The sequence below is a fragment of the Prunus persica genome, chromosome G5 (assembly GCF_000346465.2).
Source record: "Prunus persica cultivar Lovell chromosome G5, Prunus_persica_NCBIv2, whole genome shotgun sequence".
Lineage (NCBI taxonomy): Eukaryota > Viridiplantae > Streptophyta > Magnoliopsida > Rosales > Rosaceae > Prunus > Prunus persica.
Window position 1 is genome coordinate 18,408,509 of NC_034013.1, and position 26,709 is coordinate 18,435,217.

Sequence of the window (26,709 nt, forward strand, 5' to 3'; positions counted from 1 at the left end):
AAGGGACTCCACATTTCAAACATGCAAAGACCCTCATCACCTCTCTCTCTCTCTCTCGCTCTCCCTCTCTCTCTCTCGACTCTAGAGATCTGGATTCTTCCTTTCATGTTGATTTCGTTGTTTGCTAAAGTAGCTAGCTAGCCAAGTAAAGTTAGCTTAATTATTATAAGCAACCGGCAACCTTCAACCTGCAACTTGCAAGTGGCAGATCATATATTACTATTCCTGGGGAAAGGTTCAAGTACGTAGTCGTAATTAAGAAAGAGAGTGCTGATAATTGCCTGCACCATGCCACCTCGGAGATATGCCTTTGGGAGGGCCGACGAGGCCACCCACCCTGACTCCATGAGAGCCACTTTAGCTGAATTCGTTGCCACTTTCATCTTTGTCTTTGCTGGGGAAGGCTCTGTTCTCGCTCTTGGTACATATATATATATATATATATATATATATCTGCGTGTGTGGATATAGTGCACAGAATAGTCCTAATCAACCAACCTAGCTTATTGTTGCATATAAATAACCTTCATGATCAGCAAATTAAATCATTCTGTCTGACAATTAGCAGCTCTATAAAATTAATATGCATGCTTCCTTGCTATTCTTGTACAGATCTACATCAGGCATGCCCTCAATTAATAAAAGTTAATTTCTACATATGCAAATACCTGATCCTCCGCTTATAGTTTAATTATTATTATTTTTTTTTGCAACTAATTAATTTTGGCAGGGAAGATTTACAAGGATAGCGGCACATCAGCAGCTGAGCTGATAGCCATAGCTCTTGCACATGCCTTCTCTCTATTTTCGGCCGTCTCAACCAGCATTAACGTATCTGGTGGCCACGTCAACCCTGCTGTAACCTTCGGTGCACTTATTGGTGGAAGGCTCTCTGTTGTTCGCGCCCTTTACTACTGGGTTGCTCAGCTCCTTGGGGCTATTGTGGCTTCCCTTTTGCTAAGGCTTGTCACAAATGGCATGGTAACAAATGAATTATCAAAACAAGCTTGCCGTTTTTTTTTTTTTGGCCAAAGAATTAGCTTGGTTGCTGTTAATTAATTCATTAAATTGATTTATTCAGAGGACAGTGGCGTTCAGCATGGCCTCTGGTGTTGGCGAGTGGCATGGGCTAATACTAGAGATTGTGATGACATTTGGGTTAGTTTACACCGTGTATGCTACTGCCATTGATCCCAAGAGGGGTAGCTTGGGAACTATGGCACCACTGGCAATTGGATTGATTGTTGGGGCAAATATCCTGGTGGGCGGGCCTTTTGACGGGGCATCCATGAACCCAGCAAGGGCATTCGGGCCTGCACTGGTAGGGTGGAGATGGAGGAACCACTGGATCTACTGGGTTGGACCATTTATAGGAGGTGGGTTGGCAGCTCTCATATATGAGTACATGGTGATACCAACAGAGACCCCCCACCACACTCACCAGCCCTTGGCTCCTGAGGATTACTAGTCTCTAGTCTCTAGCCTAGTACTACTACGACTTTACTTTACTCTCGTTGTTTGTTTTAGCCACCCACTACCTACTCTACTGTTTGAGTGTTTATGTTCCATTTTCTGTAATCTTCCTCTTTCGGTTTGACAACTTTTCATAAACACCTCATGTCCATCGCATGCATATGTGATTGTAAAGCTAATAAAAGTGTGCCATTGAGTTTCTTCGGCTAATTTCTTGCTCCACTCTTCTCCCCTTCTCCCCCCTTCTCCATTTCTTCCCTTCTGGGGTAATTTTATTCTCGCACACGCACACACACACACAGACACAGGACAACCTATTGCCACAAATTTATTATCCACCAACGTTAATGTTAAGAAATGAACAAATGAGTGTTTTCATAAACAGAGCCACAACATTCAGAATCAGAACCACAAGGTTTATAGATGAACAGACAGCATGAACAGTGATCACTATATTCAGCAAGTTTATGTAACATGAACAGTGATCACCACATATTCAGCAAGTTTATGTAACACGATAACAGATAATCAACATTTTGTCATGTTTGGTTATAAAATCTGGCAACCCAAGGAGCAAGTTGAGTGTTATGAGGTGTTCGTGGGTTGGTAGAGTAATAATCAGACCAATAACACGGTGAAAGTCTATCAGAAAACTTTCCGTGGCTATAGATACAAAATGGCAACCACTTGTCACCCCCATTCATTCTCCTCTTCCGTTCTCTTGGGTAAGCCAATGGAGCCTGCACATACCTGCATTGTTCATCATTGACTTGAGAGTAACCGCTCATATTATTGGGCACCTTCAGGCTTCATCATTCAGTGTGCAATGCAAACAACCAATTGTGTAGGGGCAAGCGTATCACAGTAAGTGATCGATGCTAAAGAAATTAGGCAATGCTAAACTCAACCAACATAAGAATGACTAGTTGATTGATGCTAAATGCATACTTAACTTTACTTCTCACTAAACTAAAAATGGATTATACTCACTGTAGTCTTCTAGTACACACAAGACAAGATCATGAATCTTCATAGGTTCAGAGGTTTTCTCGGCTATAAATTTTGAAGTCCGTTAGCTAATGTTGCTCATTTGGTTTGTTTAGATGTAATGTGTATATCCACTTTTGCACGTTTTGATGCAATTATGCTGTCTGCGACCTAGCAATTAGTATTCCTACAAGTAATGTACCAATTAAATGAGTTCAATAAAACTCTGATGGCGTGCAAGATGATTACTTGCATGCATGGGCCATTACATGTTGGTAAAACAGGATCAACATGCTCCCATGGAGGTGGCAGCAGAATAACTAGGAAGTTCAAACAGCAATTTAAAATCACCAAAGATTAAACCAGAATATCGTGTTGATAACTCTTGGAGGTCAACATAACCAAGCGAGCTCATTTTCTAGGACGAACTGAATGAAGGTTTTCAGAATGCTTTAGGACCTAAGGTTGTTTCTAAAGTCTGAAAATCTCGTTATCATGAGTCAAGATTCAGGACCCAGGTAGGAATAGTCTATAATAATAAGACATAGGATCATAAACATTGCGCCCAGTCTCTTCTATAAATTACATTATCTAATGTCTCCATAAGAAAGGGACAGAGGTGTAAGAAGAATAGAGCGTGATCGCCATAGATTTACTTAAGCAGGAAAGCTGATGCAGCACGCATCGCTCATAATTTTCTGTTTCAGTTTGACAGGCGTAAGATGCGTAATTAATGTTCTAGGAAACTGTTTTAAGCAAATATTTTTGTTTTCCTATTTCAATTAGAATTGGGAGTTTGGTTTAGGAAGTAAGTTTGTTTTCCTATTTCAGCTAGGGTTTGGAGTTTGGTTTGTTTTCCCCAAGTATAAAAGCTATTTTATAGCTAATTGTAAGACAGTTTTTGACGTTGAATATTAAACTTAGAGAATTCTCTCTATTTTCCTATCAACTTGGTATTCCACTGGAATCAACAAGGCATAGAACCCTTTTGTTCTTGATTATTCTCATCTAGAGAATCAACAAGGATTGAAGGTTTATTGTGTTCTTTTGTATTCTTCATCATTCTTGCTATTACATGCTGTGTCAGTTGGTAATCAAACTCAGGTTTGTTTACCATGCCGCCAAGGAGGGGACTTGGTGGAAGGGGCCGTGGTGGAAACGATCAAGACAATTTTGAACGTTTGGCGCAGCAAATTGAGTACCTTACCCGATAGATGGAGACTTTAATGGTTCGTCAGCAACAGGAAGATGATTATGAGCATGAAACAAACCCTTTTAGCGAAGACAACCACATGGACAAGATTGGGCACAATGACAATTATGGTACGAGGTGTTGGGAAGGGTTTGAGAATTGATATTCCTGAATTTCATGGCAGCCTTCAACTTGAGGAATTTCTTGATTGGCTTAATTCTGTAGAAGAGGTACTAGAGTTTAAAGATGTTCATGAAAATATAAAAGTTTCCCTTATAGCGACCAGATTTCGTGGGTGTGCTTCGGCATGGTGGCAGCAATTCAAGGCAACCCGTCTGCGGGAGGGAAAAGAGAAGATTGAAACTTGGGAAAAATTGAGAAAGCATATGCGGTCAACCTTTCTACCACCCAATTACTCAAAATTAGTGTATCAACAACTTCAAAATTTGAGACAAGGAAATCATACGGTGGGTGAGTATACCACCGAATTTTATGAGTTGGTGGCTAGAAGTGACCTTGCTGAGACAGATGAGCAGTTAGAATCACGATATATTGGGGGCATGAGGGTGCAGTTTCAAGATACCTTGAACCTCTTCGATCCATTCTCAGTAGCGAAGGCACAACAAAGAGCCTTGCAATTGGAGAAACATATGAGTCGAAAGGCAAATAGTGGAGGGGCTTGGTCTGGAAATAGCCCAAATAACCGTGGTGGAGGAAGCAATTCAGCCCCTTTTCGTGCTTCTACTCCACTAGTTCAGAACCCGAAGTCATTTGTGAGTGATCCCCTCGGCAAGGCACAAACTGTGGGACCCAAACGTACTGCTTTTCGTTGTTTTAAGTGTGGGGAAACTGGACATTGTATGGCAGAATGCAAGAAAAGCGATAGAGTTGGTAAGGGTTTATTCATTGAACATGATGAAAATCAGTTACAAGAGTATCATGATTTCGAACATGGTCCGGTTTATGATAATGAACCCAATGATGTTGTGGAGGAATATATGACCGAGGATGATGGCCCATTGCTCATGGTGAGAAAAACTTGTTTTACTCCTCGTGAAACTGAAGGTAGTGATGGATGGCTTCGCAATAATGTTTTCCAGTCCATTTGTACTATTGGTGGCAAGGTGTGCAAGTTGGTAATTGACCCCGGAAGTTGCGAAAACATAATATCTAAAGAAGCAATCAGGAAATTAGGCTTGGAAACACAACCACATCCCCACCCATATAAGCTTTCATGGCTGCAAAAGGGTACTGAAGTGAATGGGGTTAAGAAGGCTCTTGTTCCTTTCTCCATTGGAAAACTACAAAGATAAAGTGTGGTGCAATGTTGTGCCGATGGATGCAGGACATATTTTACTGGGTAGACCATGGGAGTTTGATAGAGCTGTTGTGCATGACGGTAGGAAAAATACATATAGCTTCATGCTCAAAAATATTAAAGTTACTCTTTTGCCTACCAAAGAACAGTTTCCGAAACGAACTCAAGAAAAGGGATCCGCTACTTCGTTGTCAATGAGAAGATTTATGGAGGTGGGGAAGATATGAATTGTCTATTTATAGCTTGGTAAAGAAGAGAAAGATGATGTGACAACTATCCCCGTGCCTGTGCAAGTGTTACTTGAGCAGTTTCGAGATGTTTTCCCGGGATGAAATGCCAAGCGAGTTGCCACCATTAAGGAATATCCAACACCAAATTGATTTAAGGCCTGGTGCAAGTTTACCTAATAGAACACACTACTGAATGAGTCCTAAAGAGCACAAAGAATTGCGTCGTCAAGTGGAGGAATTGCTAGAGAATGGTCATATTAGGCAGAGTATTAGCCCTTGTGCCGTTCCTGCCTTGCTTACACCAACGAAAGATGGCACATGGCGGATGTGTGTACACAGTCGTGCTATTAATAAAATTACGGTACGGTATCGTTTTCCCCTTCCTCGTTTAGATGATTGGATATATTAAGTGGTGCTACAATTATTAGCAAGCTGACCTTAAGAGTGGGTATCCTCAAATTCGGGTTAGAGAAGGAGATGAGTGGAAAACTACATTCAAAACTTGCGAAGGTTTGTATGAGTGGTTAATCATGCCCTTTGGCCTCTCTAATGCACCAAGTACATTCATGAGATGTTTCGTTTGTTTATTGGCAAGTTTTTGGTGGTTTATTTTGATGACATTCTTATATATAGCCCGACAGCGGAATTGCATCTTAAACATTTGGAAGAAGTCCGGAGAGTACTGCGAAAAGAAAAATTTTATGCAGCAGCAAAAAAATATTCTTTTATGACAGATAAGGTGTTATTTCTTGGCTGTGCTGTCGAAAGATAAATTTTTTATGGATGATTCAAAGGTCGACGCAACGAAAAATTGGCTACTACTGCAAAACATACATGAAGACTGAAGGTTCCATGGGTTAGTATTATTTTATAGGCGCTTTATTCATAATTTTAGTACTATTATGGCACCCATAACAGATTGCATGAAGCTTGGGAGGTTTGGTTTATCTGAAGAGGCTACAACTGCTTTTCACAAGATCAAACAAAAGCTTATTTCAGCACCCGTTTTAATTCTTCCAGATTTTAGCAAGACATTTGAGTTGCATTATGATGCATCTAAAGTGGGTATTGGGGCTATTTTAAGTCAAGAAGGATGACATGTAGCGTTTTATAGTGAGAAGCTCAACGGTTCGAAATTAAACTATAGCAAATATGATGTGGACTTTTATATGGTTGTTCAAGCTCTCAAGCACTGGAGTTCGTATCTGGCTCATAATGAATTTATTTTATTCACTGATCATCACCTCAAGCTTCCTAGTCATCTATGTACTGCCGATGTGTTCAATGTCAAACATCACTTTCCTTACCACGGTGATAGTTCTGACGAGGAAGATTTGAATTCGGGGACGAATTCTTCTCAACCTCGGGATGATGATGCAGCACACATCACTCATAATTTTTTGTTTTAATTTGACAGGCGCAAGATGCGTAATTAATGTTCTAGGAATCTGTTTTAAGCAAATATTTTTGTTTTCCTATGTCAATTAGAATTGAGAGTTTAATTTAGGAAGTAAGTTTGTTTTCCTATTTCAATTAGAATTGGGAGTTTGGTTTAGGAAATAAGTTTGTTTTTCTATTTTAGCTAGGGTTTGGAGTTAGGTTTGTTTTCCCTAAGTATAAAAGCTAATTGTAAGACAATTTGTGACGTTGAATATTAAACTTAGAGAGTTCTCTCTATTTTCCTATCAACTTGGTATTCCGCTGGAATCAACAAGGCATAGAACCCGAGTTCTTGGTTATTCTCATCTAGAGAATCAACAAGGATTGAAGGTTTATTGTTTTCTTTGTATTCTTCATCATTCTTGCCATTACGTGCTGTGTCAAAAGCTAAGATAATTCATTACCATTTCAAGAACGACTAATCCTATCATCCATGGTTAAGGGGATAAATCTCCTTTTCAATTCTTACCATGCTAAAAACTGTTGATGTATATTTGATAAAGTTACACTTTCTACTCTATATATAGCCTTCATATTTTTTTGGATTAACTACAGTAAACCTCCCAAACTATGGGAGTCATTACAAACTCATACCCAACGTTTATTGACCCGTTTGACCCTAAACCCTTTATTGACCCGTTTGACCAGTACACAAACTTCACAAAACCTTTCAAAATACACCCTCATTAGGAAAACCATTAAAAAAATTTGTTAAATGTGTGGCAAAATTGAGTTCCAATTTTGAGCTGACGTGGCATCCACAGACTGAAAAGTTAATTTAAAAAAACTTATTAAATGAATGAAAAAAAAGGAAAAAAAAAAAGCTAAACCCATGTTCCTCCTTAATTTTCTCCCCCGCCCAAGACCCATACCCTTCACCGTCACCTCCCCACCGGACATCCGCCACCCACCCACCGTACCTCACAAGCCCACCATCATCCCAGCCACCACACCATACCCACAACCCACAAAACCTAGCTCCATCGCAACCCACAATCCCAACTCCGCAACAAACCCGAGTGGCTTCGACACCACCGTCTTTGTCAAGGCCATGCCATTGTCTTCACCGCCAAGTTCTTCGCCCACCACAACCTACAAGCCCAGCCCTGCAGCAAACCCGTCTTTGTCTCTCTAGTATAAATCTGGGTTTTGAGATGCTTTTGAAAACCCAAGTGGACTTCATCGCCTCAAGGCTAGAATTTGAATATCAACTGGAGATTTTTCAAAGAGATATAGATAAACCTTGTGGTCCATGAAGGTTAAACCACATATCTCCATCAACCCTAAACCACCACCCCCCACCAAACAACAAGACCAACACCAAAAGCAGCGAAAATAACAAAAACCCTTCTCTGCAATTGAGCAGCACCACAAAACCCAGGTGGTCGGGGGCTCTTCTAAAGCTGGAGCCAAAGGCGCTCAAAAGGAGGACAATAAACTAAAGATATCGGTTTCTTTAACAAAAGAAGAGATTGTCAAAACCCACAGCAAACTTGTGAATTCCCATTTGGTTTGGTTCTAAACCCAGATCCCAAATCACCAAATTTGGGTTTGAGATAGAGACGGAGAGATAAAGAAGAAGGCTGGGGGCGGTAGAGAGCTGAGATGGGTCTGTTGGGGTATTTTTTTTGGGGGCTTGAGAAAAAAATCTTGTGGTTGCCGGGTGGGGGCTGTTGTGGCAGTGGCTTGTTGGGTGAGCTAGGTAAGAGGCGCTAGAGGGTTACAGGGGAAGTAGAGAGGTGGACAAAAAGATAGGGTGATTGATGATGGGGTGGGGCCGTTGGATATCTGAGAAACGGATGAGGTCTGAGGGAGATCGACGAGATGGAGATTCTTAGTGGTCCTGCCATGGGTTTAGGGGTTGGAGCTTCATGAGGGTTGTGGTTGCAGGCTGGGGTGAAGGGTGGCTGTGGGATGGGTTAGGGGGTTGGAGCTTGCAGGTGGTGGTCATGGGGAATGGGGGGAGAATAAGTCAACAGGGGAGAGAGAGCGAGAGTAAGAGTTTTCTTTTTTTAATTTTTTTTTGGTTTTTAATATTTTTGAGTTTTTTTAATTAACTTAAATTTTTTTTATTTTTAAAATCCACATGGTATCCACCTCAGCAAAAAAAGCCACATCGGAGCAGCCACGTCATCACTTAACACCTTCACTAACGGTCTGACTAACAGAGTGGCTAATTTGTATGTTTTATGAAAGATCGGGTATGCCCGTGAAAAATTTAAAAGGTTGGCTACTAATTTAAAACAGCCCTTAAAGGTTGGGTACTTTTATGTAGTTAATCCTATTTTTTTAGATGCACTCTTCTCCCTCTTGTTCCCACAGAAGCAGAAATAAATTGTATGAAATCATTATTGCAGAGGTAAGTGAGTTATGAATGTACCTGATACCATGAAGCACAGAATCCCAGCAGAAATGAGTATGACCAAACACATGACATGCAGATGGACTTCCTTCAACCCCATGGATAGACCTTATACGGAACTCAAGACAATCAGAACCGATAATCTTTGGAAGCTTTGGATAGAATAGCATCCTTTTCTCTGGGCACAGCTCTTGCCTGGCGACATGGTATGCAAGCAATTGTCACGCTAACAGAAGACTACTGACCGAATCCATAAACTTATTGACACATGAGATTCAGGGAAAGGACACAAGAACAATGCACACTAAAGTTACAAGGAAAAAAAAGAAGAACGAAAGGTTAATTTGAAAATGGTTTTGACATTGGCCAAAATCCTTTTATATCAAGCAGGTTCAAAGTTTCCAACAATGGAAGCAACTAAGAATTCAGAACCAATGTGGCTTGGCTACTAACTACAGAACCAATAAACCCTAAACAGACAAAAGGGGACTTTCTTTTTTCTTCAGTTTTTGTACCTGAACTGAAAGCCAATCAGCAACATATATGATCTGAGAAGCATTTTTCAAATATTTAAAGTGAGAAAGCAACTAGTCAGACTTAGTATTTTGGAAGGCATAAATCACGATCAACCTGACCTGGGAACAAAATGAGAAAATGTAATTATTTGGTTACATGTGTTCTGGATCTCCTTGATCACACTCTGATTCTTTTCATTCATTGCATCAAAGTACAGGGCAAGTGAGATATCTCCATTTGACAGTTCCTTGGACCACTTGCATGCCTTGAAGTCCTTACATGCCTAAAAATTGAAATAACGAAATATACATAAAAGCATCTATATATTGTTCTGCTCCCCTACATGATAAAGCAGCCATAATAACTGCAGCAATGTAAACTGACAAATCAAGCGCATATAAGGAACACAAATAAAACAGGCAACACAACAATACCAAACCAACAGATAAAAAGAGAGAGAATATAAACCTTCAGCACTACAGACATAAATGCAGACAGGACAAACAATCAATAAACAAGAAAAGAGAATAAAGAAGAAAGCCGAGGTCCTCCATTAAGGACTTTATGACACTATTATCAACTTGGTATGCTAATTAAGATTTTGTTCAGTCACGAACTCAAATAACATTGAGGACAGTAACAAGAATGAGAAAAGAGCAGAAAGTCCGTTATTGCACTTATATAGAGAAAGAATAGCTTCCAGCATGGAAACTTGTATATTATATTAGTCATCAAAATTCTTAACAGTATCATATATTGGTGATACAAGTAGAACTGATGGCCACATGCATTAGAAATCTATAGCAAGTATAATTAAAAACAAGAACTGCAGAATCATGTTATGATCAAACTTTTTACAAATCTTACTAGGATAAAAGAAAGTGAATCACCATCTCCAAAGGCAAAACGTGGATGCTGGTTATTTCCTCCTCCCTATCAAAGCTCTGAAAAATAAGCAAGTCTATTAATTTATTTTATGCTATCTTAAGCGTTACTAAGATAAAGCCATCGATGGTCTGAGAGCTGAAAAACAACATAAAATTAAAATATATGTTAATAGACCAATCACCTCATGGTACCATGAGAACAAAGGAATGATTCCTAAGCCATCTAAAACCATTGGACTGGTCTGAACTCCAAGTCCTCTACACGTGTCAAGCAATTTCTTTAATTTCTGATGGGAATCAAGCTGAAAAAAACAACCACACTGTTGAGCTAATGCTTTCACACATAGGAGGCAACCTTGCTATATCACATGAAGAAAATTGAACGAAAAGCATTGACATGAATCACATTCTGAACCAGATACAGCTATGCCATCATTAATATCATTAAAACTTGAATGTTAAGATGGCACGAACAGACCAACCAGCTTATCTGCATATCCCCATTGGCTTGTGAAGATGTTCTTTTGGTTTCATGGGTGACTATGCACTCCCTGAAACTGAGTGCAAAAAGGGTCATAACTCTCAGTTTAATCTGAGAAGAGACAAAATGCAGTCTCAGTGTTATTTGATTTCACATTCTCTTTACGGGATGGGTCACTAATGAAATTTCCCAACTTGCAACTAGAAATCTGGGCAGATCTGGTTAAAGGTCTCTTCTGCTTGCTTAAAGGCATCCTCGCAAAGTCATCATCAAAAGTCAAAGGAGCTGATTTCAAGTCTGCACTGGGTTAAAATCAATCCTAAATCCTAAACTAGGGAAATATTGGCTTGTTTTGACTCTCTAGCGAGTGGCTGCAGATCAAACAAACGAGCTCTACAGTGCTGTTATATGCAAGTATGATAAATATTATGAACATGTACAGATGGATGTATATAACATTACAAGGTTAGCAATGAGATTCTGTGAACTATTGCAGTTGGAGGAGGTAGTGCATGCACCACAGAGGCCTGATAATTAAAGAATATTTCTCACATAAATTTCTCCCTCGTGACGGCACCAAAGGTCATGGTTGCCAGGCACATACAAGACATGCTCAAATCTGTCCTTCAAGAGAGACATTGTCACGATAAAGTTCTTGTACGTCTCAGCAACATCACCCGCAACAATAAGAACATCATTCTTGTATCTGACAGTTGGTAAGCACTTGACCCATTCCATGTTCTCGGTATAGTCAGTGTGCAAGTCGGAAAGCACAAACACACGTAACCCAACAGCATCTCCAAGAGTAGAAGGCAAAATCTGAGGCCTTCTAAGGCAACCCCTCCGTATGTCTCTTCTATATTTACTTAATGCTATATGCTTTGAAATGTAGTTTGAATTACAGGTTTGTTGAGAAAAACTCAAGCAATAAGGCGCAATGCTCACTACCATGTGGAGTGAAAGCTTTTGATCTGCAATGACACAATTGAAATTGTAATAGCCAATTCAATTAAATTGAAACAAATTAGCTACGTTAACGTTTGACCGACATTCTTTCTAATTTTCGTTTCCCTTTAATTTCTGGAATCAAAACTTTAAAACAGATTCCCATGTTGTGCCCTTATATTTTTAACCTAATCCTGGTACACTTCCTACATAATCAAAATTTAAGCCTACCCACTACCAATTAAACTGTCTAAACTCATCTGTCGAATCCCACCAAAAAAGAAGAAGAGAAAAAGACCTTCATCTGACTTTTGAAACAGTCCTGGAATTACAATTACAATAGCAGTACTAGTAGGCAGAGCTACTTTTCTATTTAAGTTAAAAAATTAAATGAGTGAGAGCCGTGAGTACCTGAACTGAACCTCTGACTGAGAGAGTGCAAACGGACTGACTGAGTATCCGCGTGTATGTATGAACATAAAAGAGGACCGGGACTACCCGCTTGTATTGGGTTCGGGTCAATCGGATTAGCAGATCCTGCCCGCTATTATCAAACTTCTGTTTTGGGTTACATGGGGCCAAGGCCCAAACAATAAAGTGCATACTAGCTTCATCTAAACCAAATTAAACTCTTCACATTAAAATTTGATGACCTATGTGGCAATTTAAAAAGGTTTATTTGCAACTTGAATAATTTTTGCTCCAACAAACTCTTCAATTAAATTAACGAAATATAATGGAAAAGAATGAAAAATATGAAAAATGTGAGGTAAAGAAAAGAAATGGGGAGAAAGGTTTCTTACACACACAAACTACCACGGTGTCATAGAGGTTCGAATCTAAGACCACTAGTCTACAAGTCAAGGCCCTTTTTCATCGGGTTTGACACTGTTTGTAGAGAGTTTTGGTATTAAAATAAGAGTTTTGGACTGGGCACTCATCTGTTGACAAGATATAGGCTTTTCACTCTATAACTAACAAGTAAAATATTGCATTTTCAGATATATAGCACTTTCACTCTATAACTTACTAGTAAGATATAAGCTCATTTCAATCCTAAACAAGTCTTTTCATAAGGAGTGCCCTAAACTTTTGATAGTAAGACCCTAAATTCTAAACCCTAAATCCTAAACAAATGGAAAGCATGCAATGCTAATGCACAAGGACAAGGTACTGTAAAGGAATGCATTCCATGTCAATTCGCAACAAAGGGAATGCATGTGATGTCAAGGCCCATTTAATTAGTGCCTTTAATTCGAAGGCAGATCAACGCAAGTAAGGGCCAAGGCACGATATAGGAACACTGGCGGACCCATAGAGGTGTAAGGAGGTGTAGCTGCACCTCCTCTGCAGGAAAAAGCTTTGAAGTCGCCAGAGTTTACCCATAAGCTCTGCCTTGGAGGTGCCCACCACCTATTCGAATAAATGCCTTAGCAACCGAGCGACTTGTTCTTTTCTTATTGTGATGATGCGCTGTTTTTTTCTTTATTGCGATGAGGCCCAAAAAATCTAAGGTTGAGTCCAAATATATTTCTAGCCCAGTACAACACCACTCGGGAAGAAATCCGACTTGGATACCCAAGAGTTAGTCATATGCGCTTGCACACGTGCCATACCAAGCAAATATGCAACATGCCACGCAGAAAGGTCGTAACAAAAATGTACTGGTTCAATGAACCCATGCCCATTATCCTGTCAAGCGCCATTTTGGCCCCGCCGTAGCCCTTACAAAATGGCAAAGCTCGAGTACAAGCAAGCCAAATAACACGCCACGCCAAGTGAAAAATCTTTATTTTGCACCAAGCCACGCTACAAGCTTAAGTGGGCCCAAGCCACGAGAATGTTTAGGGCTTGCTGAGCGGGTTGTAGTATGGATGATTACAAGCATTCATGAGGCCCATTGATGGGCCAATAAGTGGAAGTTTTGGGTTGCTTGGGAGCCTCAAAACTCAAGCCAATTTCTTGAGCCCAAATATGTGGGTAAACATGAAAGAGAGAAAAATGTAGCTCATTACCTTAGAAAATTGGTTCATCACCTTAGTAAAAATAGTCCATCATTTTAGAAAGTTGGCACATCCCCTTAGTAAACTAGCCATCACCTTAGGAAATGGCCCAAGTGACTTAGAAAATATTTTAAAGTCTTCAGCACATGGCTAGAGACAGAACCACAATAGACCATCTAAAGAACCAAAAGGTATTTGCGTGTACAGGTTGCTGGGAGTCTTCAGCACATGGCCAAAGACAAACCCAACACAAGCCATCTGAAAAATCAAAGGATACTTGAGCAAAACACCCTCCAGACCAACGCCATTACCCATTCCTTTATCCCACTTGCTCTTGCAATAAAATGAAGGAGAAAAGAAGGAGAAATGGTATTCCAGAATAAGAGATGGTCGAAGGGACAGTTGCGAGAAGGCTCTGGAGCCTCCAAAAATCTTGTCTCTGTGTGTTTGGACTGAGAATGATTTCACAAAATAGAGATGAATCAAAGGAAGATAAGAGAAATGGAGGTGGAGACTTGGCTGATTTGGGAAGAACCAGCTAGGGTTTCTTAGGAAGAATGAGCTTTCAGCGCCTATAAAAGAGGCATCTCTTACCCATCATCTAACCACACATCTAGAGAGAGCAAGCATCCACTCTCACTACTTGAACCCTTCAATTTCGAGCCATATTCTTCAATTTCATCTCCTTTTCTCTTTTGGCAAAACACTCAACAGCTTGATGAAGTTTTCGTCAAGCTGCCGGAAATTTACTAAAACCACCCATTCTTCCATCTTCTTCCTCTCTCATCTTAATTATTTATGGGAATGTAAATAACATTTCTCATAATAAATCACTATTTTTTGTTTTTTGGCTTATTTGTTGAAATGCCCTATGTGGTTTTCAAATAGTCTAAGTTTGCCCCCTATGTTCCTTGAACTTCCATTATGTGACCAAAGTTGCCCCATTCAGTTGAAGTGGCATGGGTATTTTGGTAATTTAACTATTAAAAATTAAAAAAGCTTGAAATTATTTTAAATAGGTAAAAAAATAAGGATAAAATGTCCTTTTTTTAATCCATAATCGTCAACTCCCACCATCTTCTCCCTCATCTCAGCCAGCCCCACCAATCAACCAACCCACACCCAGAAAAAATCCACCCCACCTTCTCCTCTCTCTCTCTCTCTCTCTCTCGTCAACCCCTCCCCCCAATTGTCAAAAGGCTCATAACCCACAAATAAAATCACTAAATTGACTTCAAATTTCGCATATGTGACAGTCCAAATCTCCCTCGGTGGCTGCCAAAGAAAGAGAAAGAATTGGGAGGAGAGAGACATATGGTGAATTGTTGGTTAGGGTTTGATGATGTCGAAGAGAGAAGGAGAGGGTGGAGGGCGAGTTGGATTTTTAGCTACCAGAGAGAGAGAGAGAAGGAGGAAGAGATACTAGAATTTTTTTTGGTACCTTTGTTTTGACAGGGGAATGGGGAGGAGGAAAGAGGTTGTTTGGTTGGTTGGGCAGTAGGGCTGGTTGAGATGAGAAAGAAGGTGGTAGGGCTGACGATTGAGGGAGAAAAAAAGAGGAGTTATTTTTATCTTAATTCTATTTTAAATAATTTTAAACATATTTTTATATTTATTTTGAATTTTAAATTTTTGAATAATTAAATGGGAAATATGCTGATATAATCACTTTTCATAAGTGGTATTCTGAAATAATCAGGTTACAAATTGTGTTCTGATATAATCACTTTTGAACGTGAAATGACCAAACTGCCCTCCATATAAAAGCACATGTATTGGGGAGTTATTGGCCTTTGATTGGCGACCTAACGCACCTGGCTTCTCTCCCTTTCTCAGCGCTCAGTCACGGTTCTCTTCCTCTGTCGGCGGTTTCTGTGTCCATCGACCACCACCACTCTATTTCTCCCTCTGTCACGAAAACCTAAGCAGCACTCTGTCGTTCTCTCTCTGCAGTCAATGTTAGGGTTTGGTGAGGGGGCTCTTGACGGTGAGAGAGAGGGTTTAATCGTTAAATGCTCTCTCCCTTAAACGATGTCTCAGTTCCCTCTAAGTTTGAGTCTTGAATCGACGTCGTTCTCTTCTTCTCTGCTCCTTCAGGGCCTAAAAAAACCCTAAATTTTGGTTTCGGTTAGGACTTTGTTCACAAACGTCCTCCTCCTTCTCAATCCTGTGAGAGTCGGTTAGGACAAAAGTCGCGATTTGCTGTAGGTGTTGCTGGGATTTCGAATTCGGTTCTGTGCAGAGAAGGAGTGATTCTAAGGTGGGTTTTGTATTTGTTATTGACTAGTTTGTGTTTTTGTATGGTTATCATTTGAGAAGGATAATTTCACTAACCTCTGACTGAATTTGTGAAGTTTAGTAATTAGAGAGATTGCAATAATAATGTAATTTAACTGTGAAGTAGATCATGCTGGGATGAAACTTGTATTGGTGTATTGATTTTGCTCTATGGACGATGCAGTGCCTCAAATTGCTATTTGTCATATAGGATTCGTTCGTTTGTGATGCTTGTTTTCACTTCCATTTTATGAGTCATATTTAGTGTGGGAAATTATTCTGGTGGCAAGGGCTATTCCATTATAACACACCATTACCTCAGTAGGCCCTGAATTAGGTGTTGAGTAATAATGCACGAGTAAATTTGTTGGTATCATTGGTGTTTCAGCACGTAGTAGCATATTTTGCACCCTTCCAGTGTTAATGGTTAATTATGTGATTTTGAAATACTAAAGTTAGTTGGCGCGGAAATTTTCTGTTCCCTGTGGTATAAAACCTGCTAAATTGTGTTGTTATTCCTTGCTTGCAGCTTGTGATATATGTCTGAAAATGGTATTTTATGGGGCTTCAGTATCTGTTTAGAAATTGCATGTTCATCCATCTAGGTTTAGCAGTTGCAGTTGCAGTAACATTTTGACGTGTCTAGTTTGCACACAGAGTCCATAACTGTGAATACTGATGTTCCATGTGTGGTACTGTATTGCATATGAGTAGATTTTAGTAGGCATTGATGCATTTGGAGTAATTCTTGTAGCCATTTCGCCCAAACCCTGTATGAAGTGGATCCGTGGTTGATGAAATTGTTTTCAGACTTGGGTGGTATTTGGTTTTTTGATGGAATGGGATGTACATTTGGCAGAAGGGAATGTAGATAAGAGGAGAGTGTGGAGAGAGTTGGAGAGTAGAAAAGAGGCTTAAAAACATTTATGGTTTTGTCATATGTATATACATATATCAAAATGGGTTGAAAGTATTAGTTTGAGTAATGTACGTATGAAATATGGGTAACCAATGATCCATATGTATGATGTTGTTGTGCAGGGAACTTGAGAATGGCTTGTAAAGCAAAGCTTATGATTCCTGAGGATGAGAAGTACGAAGGAAAACCATTTGCCCTTTCACACACAAGGACCGCCATTACAACAATAAAGGCGAAGTTCAATACGCAGCAGTTACAGAGGTTCGAGGGAAGTTGTTTTGGTCATCTATTACTGATAGAGGACCTGAAGTGGAATTCACAAATTGTCCACGGCCTGTTGATGAGGAAGGCTGATCCTAAGACAGTTACACAGGTGAACGGGATAAAATTCATTGTGGGTAACAAGTTGATACAATTCACAGCCCAACAATTTTGCCTCATCACGGGGCTAAGGTTCGGAAAGCTCCCTTTCATTCCGAAGGCGACAAATGAAAATTGCTCGTTAAAGCGAAAATACTTCAGCAGCAATAAACCTGCCACCCTTTCGGACCTACACACCGCCTTCATCGAGTGCACAGATGATGAGGATGCGTTCAAGCTTGGAATGGTCTATTTTGCCAATTTTGTTCTATTGGGTACTGAAAAGCATGTGCTTATTGACATGCACTATTTGAAGTTGGCTGAAGACCTAGAGGAGTTTGACAAGTATCCATGGGGCGCAGTGTCATATGCAATGACAAATGCTTCACTGTTGAGGGCAGTTTGTGCTGAATACCAACGAGTCAAAGTGCCCCAAAAAAGAAAAATGCCCAAACAAAGTGGAAAGAGAGCGCAGAGAAGAATGCGAAGTGATAGACCAAGAGAGTACATCATAAGGGGGTTTGGCTTCGCTATTCAGGTGAACACATATCCAGCAATTAACTATTTGATGTAAATACATTTACAGATATTGATGTTTCATTGTTGTGAACAGATTTGGGCTTTTGAAGTGTTCCCAGCATTGGAAGCATTGCATTTCACGGTCCATGAAGACAATAGGCACATCCCTCGAATATTACATTGGAGGAGCAACACGGTGGCCCGTTTTCGGGAGGTTATGAGTCAGGTTTTTGAAAACTTTGAGGTTAGATCTGTTTGTATTAGTGATGTTATGATTAGGAAAAATTACAAAGTTCACTGATTTTTTTTTATGTGTTTCAATCGGAGGTTGATGTGCAACTTCTCCGGCCAACAGATATTGAGAAGCAACAACCTTACTGGAGTTGGGGTGATGATGACAACGAAGAAGAAATGGTTGAATTATTTGGGGATGAGGCCGAATAAAAAATCGGCACTTCTAGTGAAGAAAAAGACGCGGATGTTGAGGAAACAGCCACCCTTCCCTCCTCTTCTAAGGTGAGCATGACCTTTTTCCAATGTTGTGAAAATATAGCGAATACGATAGGATTGAAGTGGAAATAGTTTCCTGGTTTTTTGTAAGCTTTCTAACTGTTGCATTCATGAATGTATGCAGGCCAAAGGGTCTGTTAATGACGTTCGCAGTTTGAAGCATCAATTACGCAGCATTAAGGATCAGTTGGCTAAGCTACGTAGTTCAAATCGGGGGCTTAGGAACAGAGTTCGTGACTTGGAAGCTATTGTACAGAAGAACTGTTTGAAGCATGAGAACGAGTGTGACAGAAATAAAAAGGCTATTCGGGATTTGACCCTAAAAATTGCTGAAGTCGAACATTATTTGAAGTTGGAGATGGAGGAGTTAAAAAAAAATTATGGTGGAGAAGGCCATGAGGAAGTCTGTACTGCTCAGATGAATGAAGGAGGGCAGAATGAATTGTCACCCTTAAATGAACCTACTAGTCCGACTACAGCAGCACCTAAAATGGACACTCAAGTTCCAGCTGATGGAGTAGAAGCCTTCCCAGGCATGCATACAGAACGGGGTGAAATGGAAGCAGCAGTCTGTGGTGATGGAGTGGAAGGCTTTCCAGCCTCAGATCAAGAAGGGGCTGCAAGGGAAGCAGAAGTCCCTGCTGATGGAGTAGAACCCTTCCCAGCCATGGAAGTCATAGACACTGAAATTGAAACTTCAGTTCGTGAGAGGCAAGTGGACCAACAACCTCACAAGGTTCCTACCTCTGAAGATGTGAAGCTTCCTAGTGTTGAAGATGCCCTCCTTCCTACTCCGGAAGATGGGAATGGGTATAGAGTTATTTGTAAAACGATGTTACATTTGTTAGAGGATTGGAAGAAGACAAAAATTGAGGGGGTGGGATGCAAGGTCAGGCCTCCCATGAAATGTAACATAAGTCTGGTTGGTGATGAAGGGGACAACGAGGTTACTGCCATGGTTCAGAAACCAGATGTTGAAGGTAAAGGGTGCAGACTTAAGCGGGCTGCGACACCATTGTTGAGTCCATTCACCGATCCCTCCAGGAAAAAGAGGAAGGTTACTGATTTGCATGCACAGACACCTCAGCCCCGTTTTAATCCAACAAAACCCGTGGCCATGGACGATGTGAAGGCTATCATACAACTTTGCAGGGCTTGGAAAACTGACATCAGGTTAGGATTTGTATCTTGGCAAAACCAATATACTTGTTTTTTGATGTATGCAAACAATTTATATGCAGCTATACTATACATGTGTGTGTCATTGTCATATTATACAAGGTGTTCCACTTGTCTATTATATTTCAATTTACCTTTGCAAGTGTTGTTTTTGTAGTGCGGAGCTGGAGCTCGAACCATTTGAAGTTGGGGCAGATTTTTTTTACAAACTGTTAGATGAAACTGCATGGATGAGCTCGAGGGTAACAATTTGAACCCGGCTTTATTTCGAGCAATCTCTTATTTGATGACATTGACTATGTGTCATTTGTTGTGATATTGACGCGGTTGTTGTGTTCTGAAATAGCAGCACCTTGACATGGCCATGTTTCTAATACGCAAAAGACAACTCTCTCATCCGCAACTATTTGGAAGGGAGTGGACAACCGCCGAGTTTTGTCTGCAGGTATTTTTGTATCCATACTATGTGTCACTGCAGTTCTTGCATTGGTAGGAGTCATGTAGGTCTCTCCTTTTGGTGCTTTGGTTTGGGTTTATGTAACGTGTCTTTCACACTTGGTTGCAGCAATTTTTACAGCCGTTTGCAATGCCAAGTGGGAAACGAGTCACGAGGAAACAATATGCTGCAAGGACCGTTGACCCTCCCCCTAACTACCTCAAAAATGTACACCACTTTGTCAATGGGTCATGGTAACATGGGTATGCGCAAGCATGGACGAAAGTGCGCAAGGTCTATCTCCCGTATAATGTTCGACAGTCCCATTGGGTGGCAGTAGAAGTCGACTTTGTGCGACATACTGTCACTGTCTATGACTCGTATTCTGATTTTACCTCCAACAGTATGCTTGTCCGATTCATGGAGCCTATTACCCATACGCTTGCAAAGGTGCTGCATGAAATGAGGTTTTATGAGAAATCGGAGGTTGAAGCGGTGAAGAGAAAGGGGACTGACATGTCAAACTTTAACCCATTCACAATTTGCAGAATTTCCGATGTTCCTCAACAAAGTGATGGGTAAGCTGTGTTCTTTTAAATCACTATACTCGGATGTTATCAATAGGTGCACTTCTAACTTGTCTACTGCTCGGGTGGACAGTACTTCATGTGGCATTATGACAGTCAAATATATCGAGTACCTTAGTGCCGGCATTCCTTTACATACCATTGACCCATCCAAGTTTGGCTACTACCGATTGAAGCTTGCAATCGAGGCTTTCAGGGGGGAGGCCTATGTATGAGGTAAAAGTCCTAATCTGACCTCATTGCTGCTTTATTGTTAACTACTGCCTTTGGAATTGCATTGTTATTTACTTCATTGTAGTTACGTCGTACGTACTCACCTGTGATGTCAGTGTTCATTTAAAAATGTCTTACATTATGTTGGGAACTTGTCCAACTGTGATTACTAAAAATGGCTACTTTTGTTCATCAAAGTTTAGGGTATTGGGGATTTGAACACTATAGATGGTAATGTCAATGTTTCGCAACTGGCATCTGATTCACGTATGTCATATGTTCTGAACTCCGACTGTGTGTAATCCAACACTTGTTTCATGTTCTTTATGAAAGGTTCAAACAATTACTTCTTCAAATTGAACATGTGTTATGACATCTCATTTTCCCTTTATATGAATGCTGAAGTGGCACATATGTCGTCCTTCTGCAGGTGGTCCTTCCAGCTTCATACCCATATTGACATCTCAGATTATGTACATGTATGTGAAAGAAGTTGCAGGATGTTTTGTCGTATTGTGAATCTTGAAACTTAGTATCAGTTTTTGCGTAACATGGCACATTTTTTGACATGTTGCTCACCACGCGATAAAGTGGGGTGATTTTGTAGTAGGTTGCAGGGTGTTCATTTATGTAACGGAATTCAACTCTACTTGTCTTCCATGGTAGAAGGGCTGTATTCACTTTCCTTTGTTAGAACTAATTGTTGACATTCTGTGCTTAACAAATTCCTGTAAATCCATAATTTGGCACAAGTTGCAGCGAATGCAATTTTTTGTGGCCACCCACATTGTAGCTTTTTCCATTATTTTATCGCCACTATAGCGAAATATTCGACTCTCATTTGGCAATATATTAGGGTGTTCATTTTCGTGACAGTTGAAAGTATATATTGGGTGGCTATGTCATGGACCTGTAAACATGAGACGACAGTGCATTGTCGACTGTTTAGTTTAGTTTAGTTAGGTTGAATACTTTGTTTTGTATATGCATTTTTGAAATCCGATCCGGACGGAAATGTCGGGGTTCGTTAGCACAAACATTATCATTAACGCTCGGCTGGGCCAATTACAAGCTCAAATATTCTATTGTTTGACGTCATTGAGTTGTAGTTTTGGGAGGTCCCTCACCGTCAAATATTTAGTTATTTCTCATGTTTACGTGGAATAATTGGTGTGACGATTGAGGCTGCATAAGAGTTGATACCAAAATACCTGAGCCTGGGGTTATTGGCTATGCCTTTTGTGTTTGCCTTTTCAAACCAAGATGAAACCAATAGAAAACGACCATCTCTGCCATCACTGATTTATATTAAATAAAACCTGTTCCATTACATCCATAACCTAACCAACTTTAACCTGCCAACTGTAGATGACCAGGAGTCCTATTACATTTGGAAAACAACAAATACATGACCATTCCAACCAAGAAAACAGAGACCCAAAACCATGGGTTTTTCATCTTTCCTTTTCCAGCGTTTTGTTCTTCTTCCAAGCGGTTTATTTTCCTAAGCAAGCCTGGAATGATGTGCTTCGATCTGTCACACATCTCTGGGTCAGCCCATTCCCAAAATGTACATCCATTCCTCTGCAGAAACGGAAGCAATGTTTTCAAACAAAGACAGCCAGCATCAGATTTGGAATACAGACAATTCCCAAATGTCAGCTAAAACTTACACGTTTATTAAACTTACCCTTGCACATACTTGAAACCTCCTTCCAGGATGAGAAACCGTCCACGATGTATGCGTTTTGACAACGTTCCCACAGTAGCACAGCCGTGAACACACTGAACTCGCAGCTTCCATTTCCCAGCGAGATCTTGAAGTCGCGTCTTGACCGGGCAACCGAGACGTCACTGACTCACCCTCACCGGGACGGAGGCTCCTCCTACTCATCTTCTTGTTTTTAAGGGTATGAATTATTGTTCACGTTGTGCGATATTTAGGGTGCTGAAGAGGGTCATCCCAAATTCAAAGGGTTACACTTGCATGTGCACAATGTTTCAGTAACATGGTGTGAGTGCACAAACATGATACCTGGAGTTAATGGGGTGTTTTTAAAAAGGAAAAAAAAAAATTTCCAATATTTACCATTGCCAACAGTAAGTATAGATTGGGCCCAATGTTATTCATAGCCTTAGTTTATGACAGATACGGCATGGTATACACTTGCATATACAGTACATGCCATTCTTAGTTGTCTGTATATTGGTTGATGAATGACGTATTGGTAGGACAGTGGCACTATATTGGTCTCGTATTGTAACTTTATTGTATCGCTATTAATTTGTATTGGTTTTATAATGCCCAATATTGGTGTTATATTGGCATTCCAATGTAACCTCAGCATTATTTGAAATTGGTACAGCTATTATAACATTTTTTATACTGTCTTGCGTATTGGTTTTGCAATGTCATTGAACAAGTCTACAAATCCGAACTATGTGGAAGGTAATTACATTATATCGAATATGAAATGAATGCAGCCAAACTACATCAACTGCAGTTATCAAAGTTCCTGCATACAACACAAAAGAAAGGCACCTGAAACGTACATATAATACGAAGGCCACCTCAACCTGGCAGCATACAAAATAAAATAACAATCCAGGTGAAACTTACACAAGACAAAATTTACAAAGAGGTGACCTCAAACTTACAGAATACAATCTTAACAAAGACGGCACCTGCAGCTTACATTATACATATGTACCAACGAGGCCCCCTTTCCCCAACAGAAAACAAACGAAATAAAAAAAAGGGCACCTCATACGTATATATTACAAAAACAGGGCACGTCAAAAATTCCACTGTACTGGGTTTGTCCCCAATAGTAGCCATGGTAATATTACAAGGCAAACCCTCTGGCTGTGGCCGAATTTCGAGTTGCATACCCGTCAAATGCGGCGACCGCGACCCATTAAGTTCATGACCCCTCCCACAGTGATGTCCCACTTTCCTTCTGCATCCACAATTTGTGCAAACTTCCTAAATAGTTCGAAGCCGGATTCCAGTTGTTGTCGCTTCAGCTGAGCCATTTCGTCTGATTCTTTGAATGCAATAACTGCACTGGCAGGGGCATTTTCAAGTCTAGCTCTGACAGCCTTCATATGTAGGAGATGCATCCGAGCTTGATAACGCGCCCGAATTGTGCGCTTTTTTATGACACCCCACCTAGCTTGGCCCTCTTTAATTTTGCTAACTATGTCTGCATGGAGATTTTTCCAGAACATGGTATTGGCTCGACATTGCTGCAGTCCATGGACCCAGTCTTCAGTGTCTTCTGTTGCTGCTTTGTCAGGTGTTTCAGTGTCCCTTCCTTCAGTAAGGGTTGGGTTTGGTGTGGGGTTGGGGTCCATGGGTGTTGGGTATTTACTGTGGGTTGGTGTGGCCATTAGTTTGACCAAACTGCCATTCATTGTGATGTAGGTGAAATAGCTGCGCAGGCAGGGGGGGTTTGACGGAGTAAGTGTGATGGAAATGTTGGGTGGATGCAGCTGGGTTACAATTAAATAGTGGGAGGTATTAATGACCAGGAGTAAATGACTGTGCTGAAGAGGCGGGAGTTATTGGCGGGAGTTGTTGGGTCCAATTTTAGGCGGGAGTTATTGGCGGGAGTTGTTGGGCAACACATTTGACTTGGGCTGTGCATAATAACAGCTGTATACAACTATTGTTTACCATTGGTTGGTGGTTGTTGTATGGGACCCTTGTTGAATTTGCAATTTATTCCTTTTGTCCTCTTTCCCCAATTTCCCTCCTGTACCAAAACTACAAATTGTCCCAAATATATGAGTACGGTAAATTGACAATGAATTGGCCAATTACAAAAATGGACCATGAAAGTATTTGTGTTTCCAATTTCCTGTTTCAGGGTGCATGTTTTCCTTGATATGAGTTCCATTTTTGTATATAACGGTGAATTCCTAACTCTTATTTTGTACCATGTGAAAATATTTGTAGGTGTATTCATCCCACCAGACGTTTTATTCGCCTTTAAATTTCGGAAGATGGGACTGTATATGACTGATTTGGTGGTATTATTTTGTTTTTAGATGGACTTGCCTATTGTCGTCATTTGTAGGGGATACTTTGTAATTTATGAACAAGTCTGTACAGTTGGTAAAATGAGTTAATGGGGAACTTGCTACTAAGGGAGTTATTCATATGGCAGCACCTTCAATATTAATATAGTATAGAATTGTGATGAAGATTGTGTGTAATTTGTGTAGTCACTGTTGTTCAGGTGTGTATATTGGTACGGCCGATTATTCCAACGTTGACAGGTGTGTATTTTCGTATTTGGTCCGACTGTAATGGGCAAGTTTACAATGCTGTCAGTGACAGAGAGGAGTAATGACTGAAGACTGATTTTGTAATGTAGTCATTGAAAGCAATATAAAACAGACAACTTCGTCTATATAAGAGGGTCTAACCTACTCATTCAATTCCATATATATCAGACACGAAAGTTGTACTAAAGCTCACCCTATTGTTGGTAACGAAAAGGAAGGTCCAGATTGATTTTGTAACGTTAACTGTTTTTCAGGGTGCATGTGTGCATTATCCCCATTTGAAGTTGAAGATGTCAGACGTAATCCCTCCAAACGAGGTTGTTAGTTACCCAGGAGACCAGCCATGGCATGTCCCTTTCCCATCTCCACCTGGGACTCCAAATAACGATCCCACGTCATCCGGAAGTGAGGCAGACAACATTGATCCGCTAAAGAAAATAGCTGAAGTGAAGCATCACCTCCAATATTTGTGTACGGCAACGGATTGGTGGGAAACCAAATGCGATATTCATGGCCAGGTGATGGGCAACTTGACGAACAAGCTGAACAAAGCATTTGCTAGAGAAGTTAAGCAAACAATGAAAGCCCAAAGTAGAAGCGCGAAGTTAGCCTCCTTGACGTTACAATTGGAAGAAACAAAGAAAGATGCTGTCCAAAAATTCACTGACTCTGAAGAATTTAACCATGAACTGGTTGAATGTTTTAACAATGGGTTCGAGATGTTCCGGGATTATGCTTCCGTCGTGTCACCAGACTACAATTGGAGCGAAATAGATGTTGGTGGTGTCTGGCAGGTGCTGAATAAGGGTGGCCAGGGAATGGCTGATCATAGCCTTGTGCATGCAGCGAGGAAGAAGACCAAAGAATTGGATCTATTCATGGACCTGTAAACATGGTGATTTTGTGGAAGGGTTTCTGTAGCTGGGTCAGGGTAAGTACGGGTGGAATCATTTTGTATGTATTTGGTGGCTTTTGTTTGAATGTGGTGCCTTGTTTACGCCTTCCTCTTATTCTCACTGTTGAGTGGGAAATTACTTAGTTTGTATAAATATGAAGTACTGTAACGTGGAGGTGTGCTTATTAAACGTTTATTGGCCTCATATTACAAGCATTAAGGATGTATATTGTGGTTGTATTGTATAATTATTGACACATATTGTAATCGTATTGTGCTTATAGTACGGTTTTATTGGTGCTTTATGGATATACACCTCATATTATAGCCTCTACATCTGAGTAATTATAAACAGTGACTCTAGCAATGGTCGTGTATATGGAGGGTTTCGGACAGATCGATGGTTATGACGCGCGGAATATCCATGGAAATATGGGACATGTATTGATACCTTAAGGCAATTGGATACAAACCACGGACACTGTGACCAACAATATAGAACACTAATAACTGACTTTGTTATTTTGCAAAACAGGTTGGATTGGAAAAGTTATAAATACCAGAGTCCATAGGCACTAATCACACACCAATGGGGAAGGGTTTGTTCCTCTGTGTGTGTGACATGAAGTGAATAATTAACTATTTGAAAAGTCCATATAACGATAGTAGTGATGTGTTCACCATGTG

The 26,709-nt window shown here is 40.3% G+C and overlaps 4 protein-coding genes across 4 annotated transcripts; 3 read left to right on the forward strand and 1 right to left on the reverse strand.

Moving 5' to 3' along the window:
- LOC18775736 (probable aquaporin TIP3-2) lies at positions 10 to 1,683 on the forward strand. The gene is made up of 3 exons (XM_007210468.2): positions 10 to 421; positions 731 to 981; positions 1,082 to 1,683. Exons 1-3 carry the CDS (start codon positions 289 to 291, stop codon positions 1,466 to 1,468), a joined length of 771 nt encoding a protein of 256 aa, XP_007210530.1. The 5' UTR covers positions 10 to 288; the 3' UTR covers positions 1,469 to 1,683.
- On the reverse strand, positions 1,791 to 12,371 carry LOC18777475. Its single transcript, XM_020563794.1, has 8 exons — positions 12,243 to 12,371; positions 11,439 to 11,857; positions 10,588 to 10,707; positions 10,409 to 10,462; positions 9,638 to 9,801; positions 9,518 to 9,550; positions 9,021 to 9,197; positions 1,791 to 2,223 (listed from the first exon to the last, which is right to left on the reverse strand). Exons 2-8 carry the CDS (start codon positions 11,835 to 11,837, stop codon positions 2,013 to 2,015), a joined length of 1,158 nt encoding a protein of 385 aa, XP_020419383.1. The 5' UTR covers positions 11,838 to 11,857; positions 12,243 to 12,371; the 3' UTR covers positions 1,791 to 2,012.
- On the forward strand, positions 2,287 to 9,014 carry LOC18777367. Its single transcript, XM_020563793.1, has one exon. The coding sequence runs from the start codon at positions 3,709 to 3,711 to the stop codon at positions 4,963 to 4,965; it is 1,257 nt and encodes a 418-aa protein (XP_020419382.1). The 5' UTR covers positions 2,287 to 3,708; the 3' UTR covers positions 4,966 to 9,014.
- On the forward strand, positions 20,299 to 21,119 carry LOC109949269. Its single transcript, XM_020564476.1, has 2 exons — positions 20,299 to 20,612; positions 20,695 to 21,119. The coding sequence occupies exons 1-2, from the start codon at positions 20,440 to 20,442 to the stop codon at positions 20,834 to 20,836; spliced, it is 315 nt and encodes a 104-aa protein (XP_020420065.1). The 5' UTR covers positions 20,299 to 20,439; the 3' UTR covers positions 20,837 to 21,119.

Coding starts and splice junctions, on each gene's coding strand:
- LOC18775736 (XM_007210468.2), top strand. CDS start 289: ATGCCACCTCGGAGATATGCCTTTGGGAGGGCCGACGAGGCCACCCAC. Junction 422..730: donor AGGCTCTGTTCTCGCTCTTG/GTACATATATAT, acceptor TAATTTTGGCAG/GGAAGATTTACAAGGATAGC. Junction 982..1,081: donor GGCTTGTCACAAATGGCATG/GTAACAAATGAA, acceptor TGATTTATTCAG/AGGACAGTGGCGTTCAGCAT.
- LOC109949269 (XM_020564476.1), top strand. CDS start 20,440: ATGCTTGTCCGATTCATGGAGCCTATTACCCATACGCTTGCAAAGGTG. Junction 20,613..20,694: donor GTTCCTCAACAAAGTGATGG/GTAAGCTGTGTT, acceptor TCGGGTGGACAG/TACTTCATGTGGCATTATGA.
- LOC18777367 (XM_020563793.1), top strand. CDS start 3,709: ATGATTATGAGCATGAAACAAACCCTTTTAGCGAAGACAACCACATGG.
- LOC18777475 (XM_020563794.1), bottom strand. CDS start 11,837: ATGGTAGTGAGCATTGCGCCTTATTGCTTGAGTTTTTCTCAACAAACC. Junction 9,802..10,408: donor ACGTTTTGCCTTTGGAGATG/GTGATTCACTTT, acceptor TTCAATTTTTAG/GCATGTAAGGACTTCAAGGC. Junction 9,551..9,637: donor TTTTCTCATTTTGTTCCCAG/GTCAGGTTGATC, acceptor AATGCTTCTCAG/ATCATATATGTTGCTGATTG.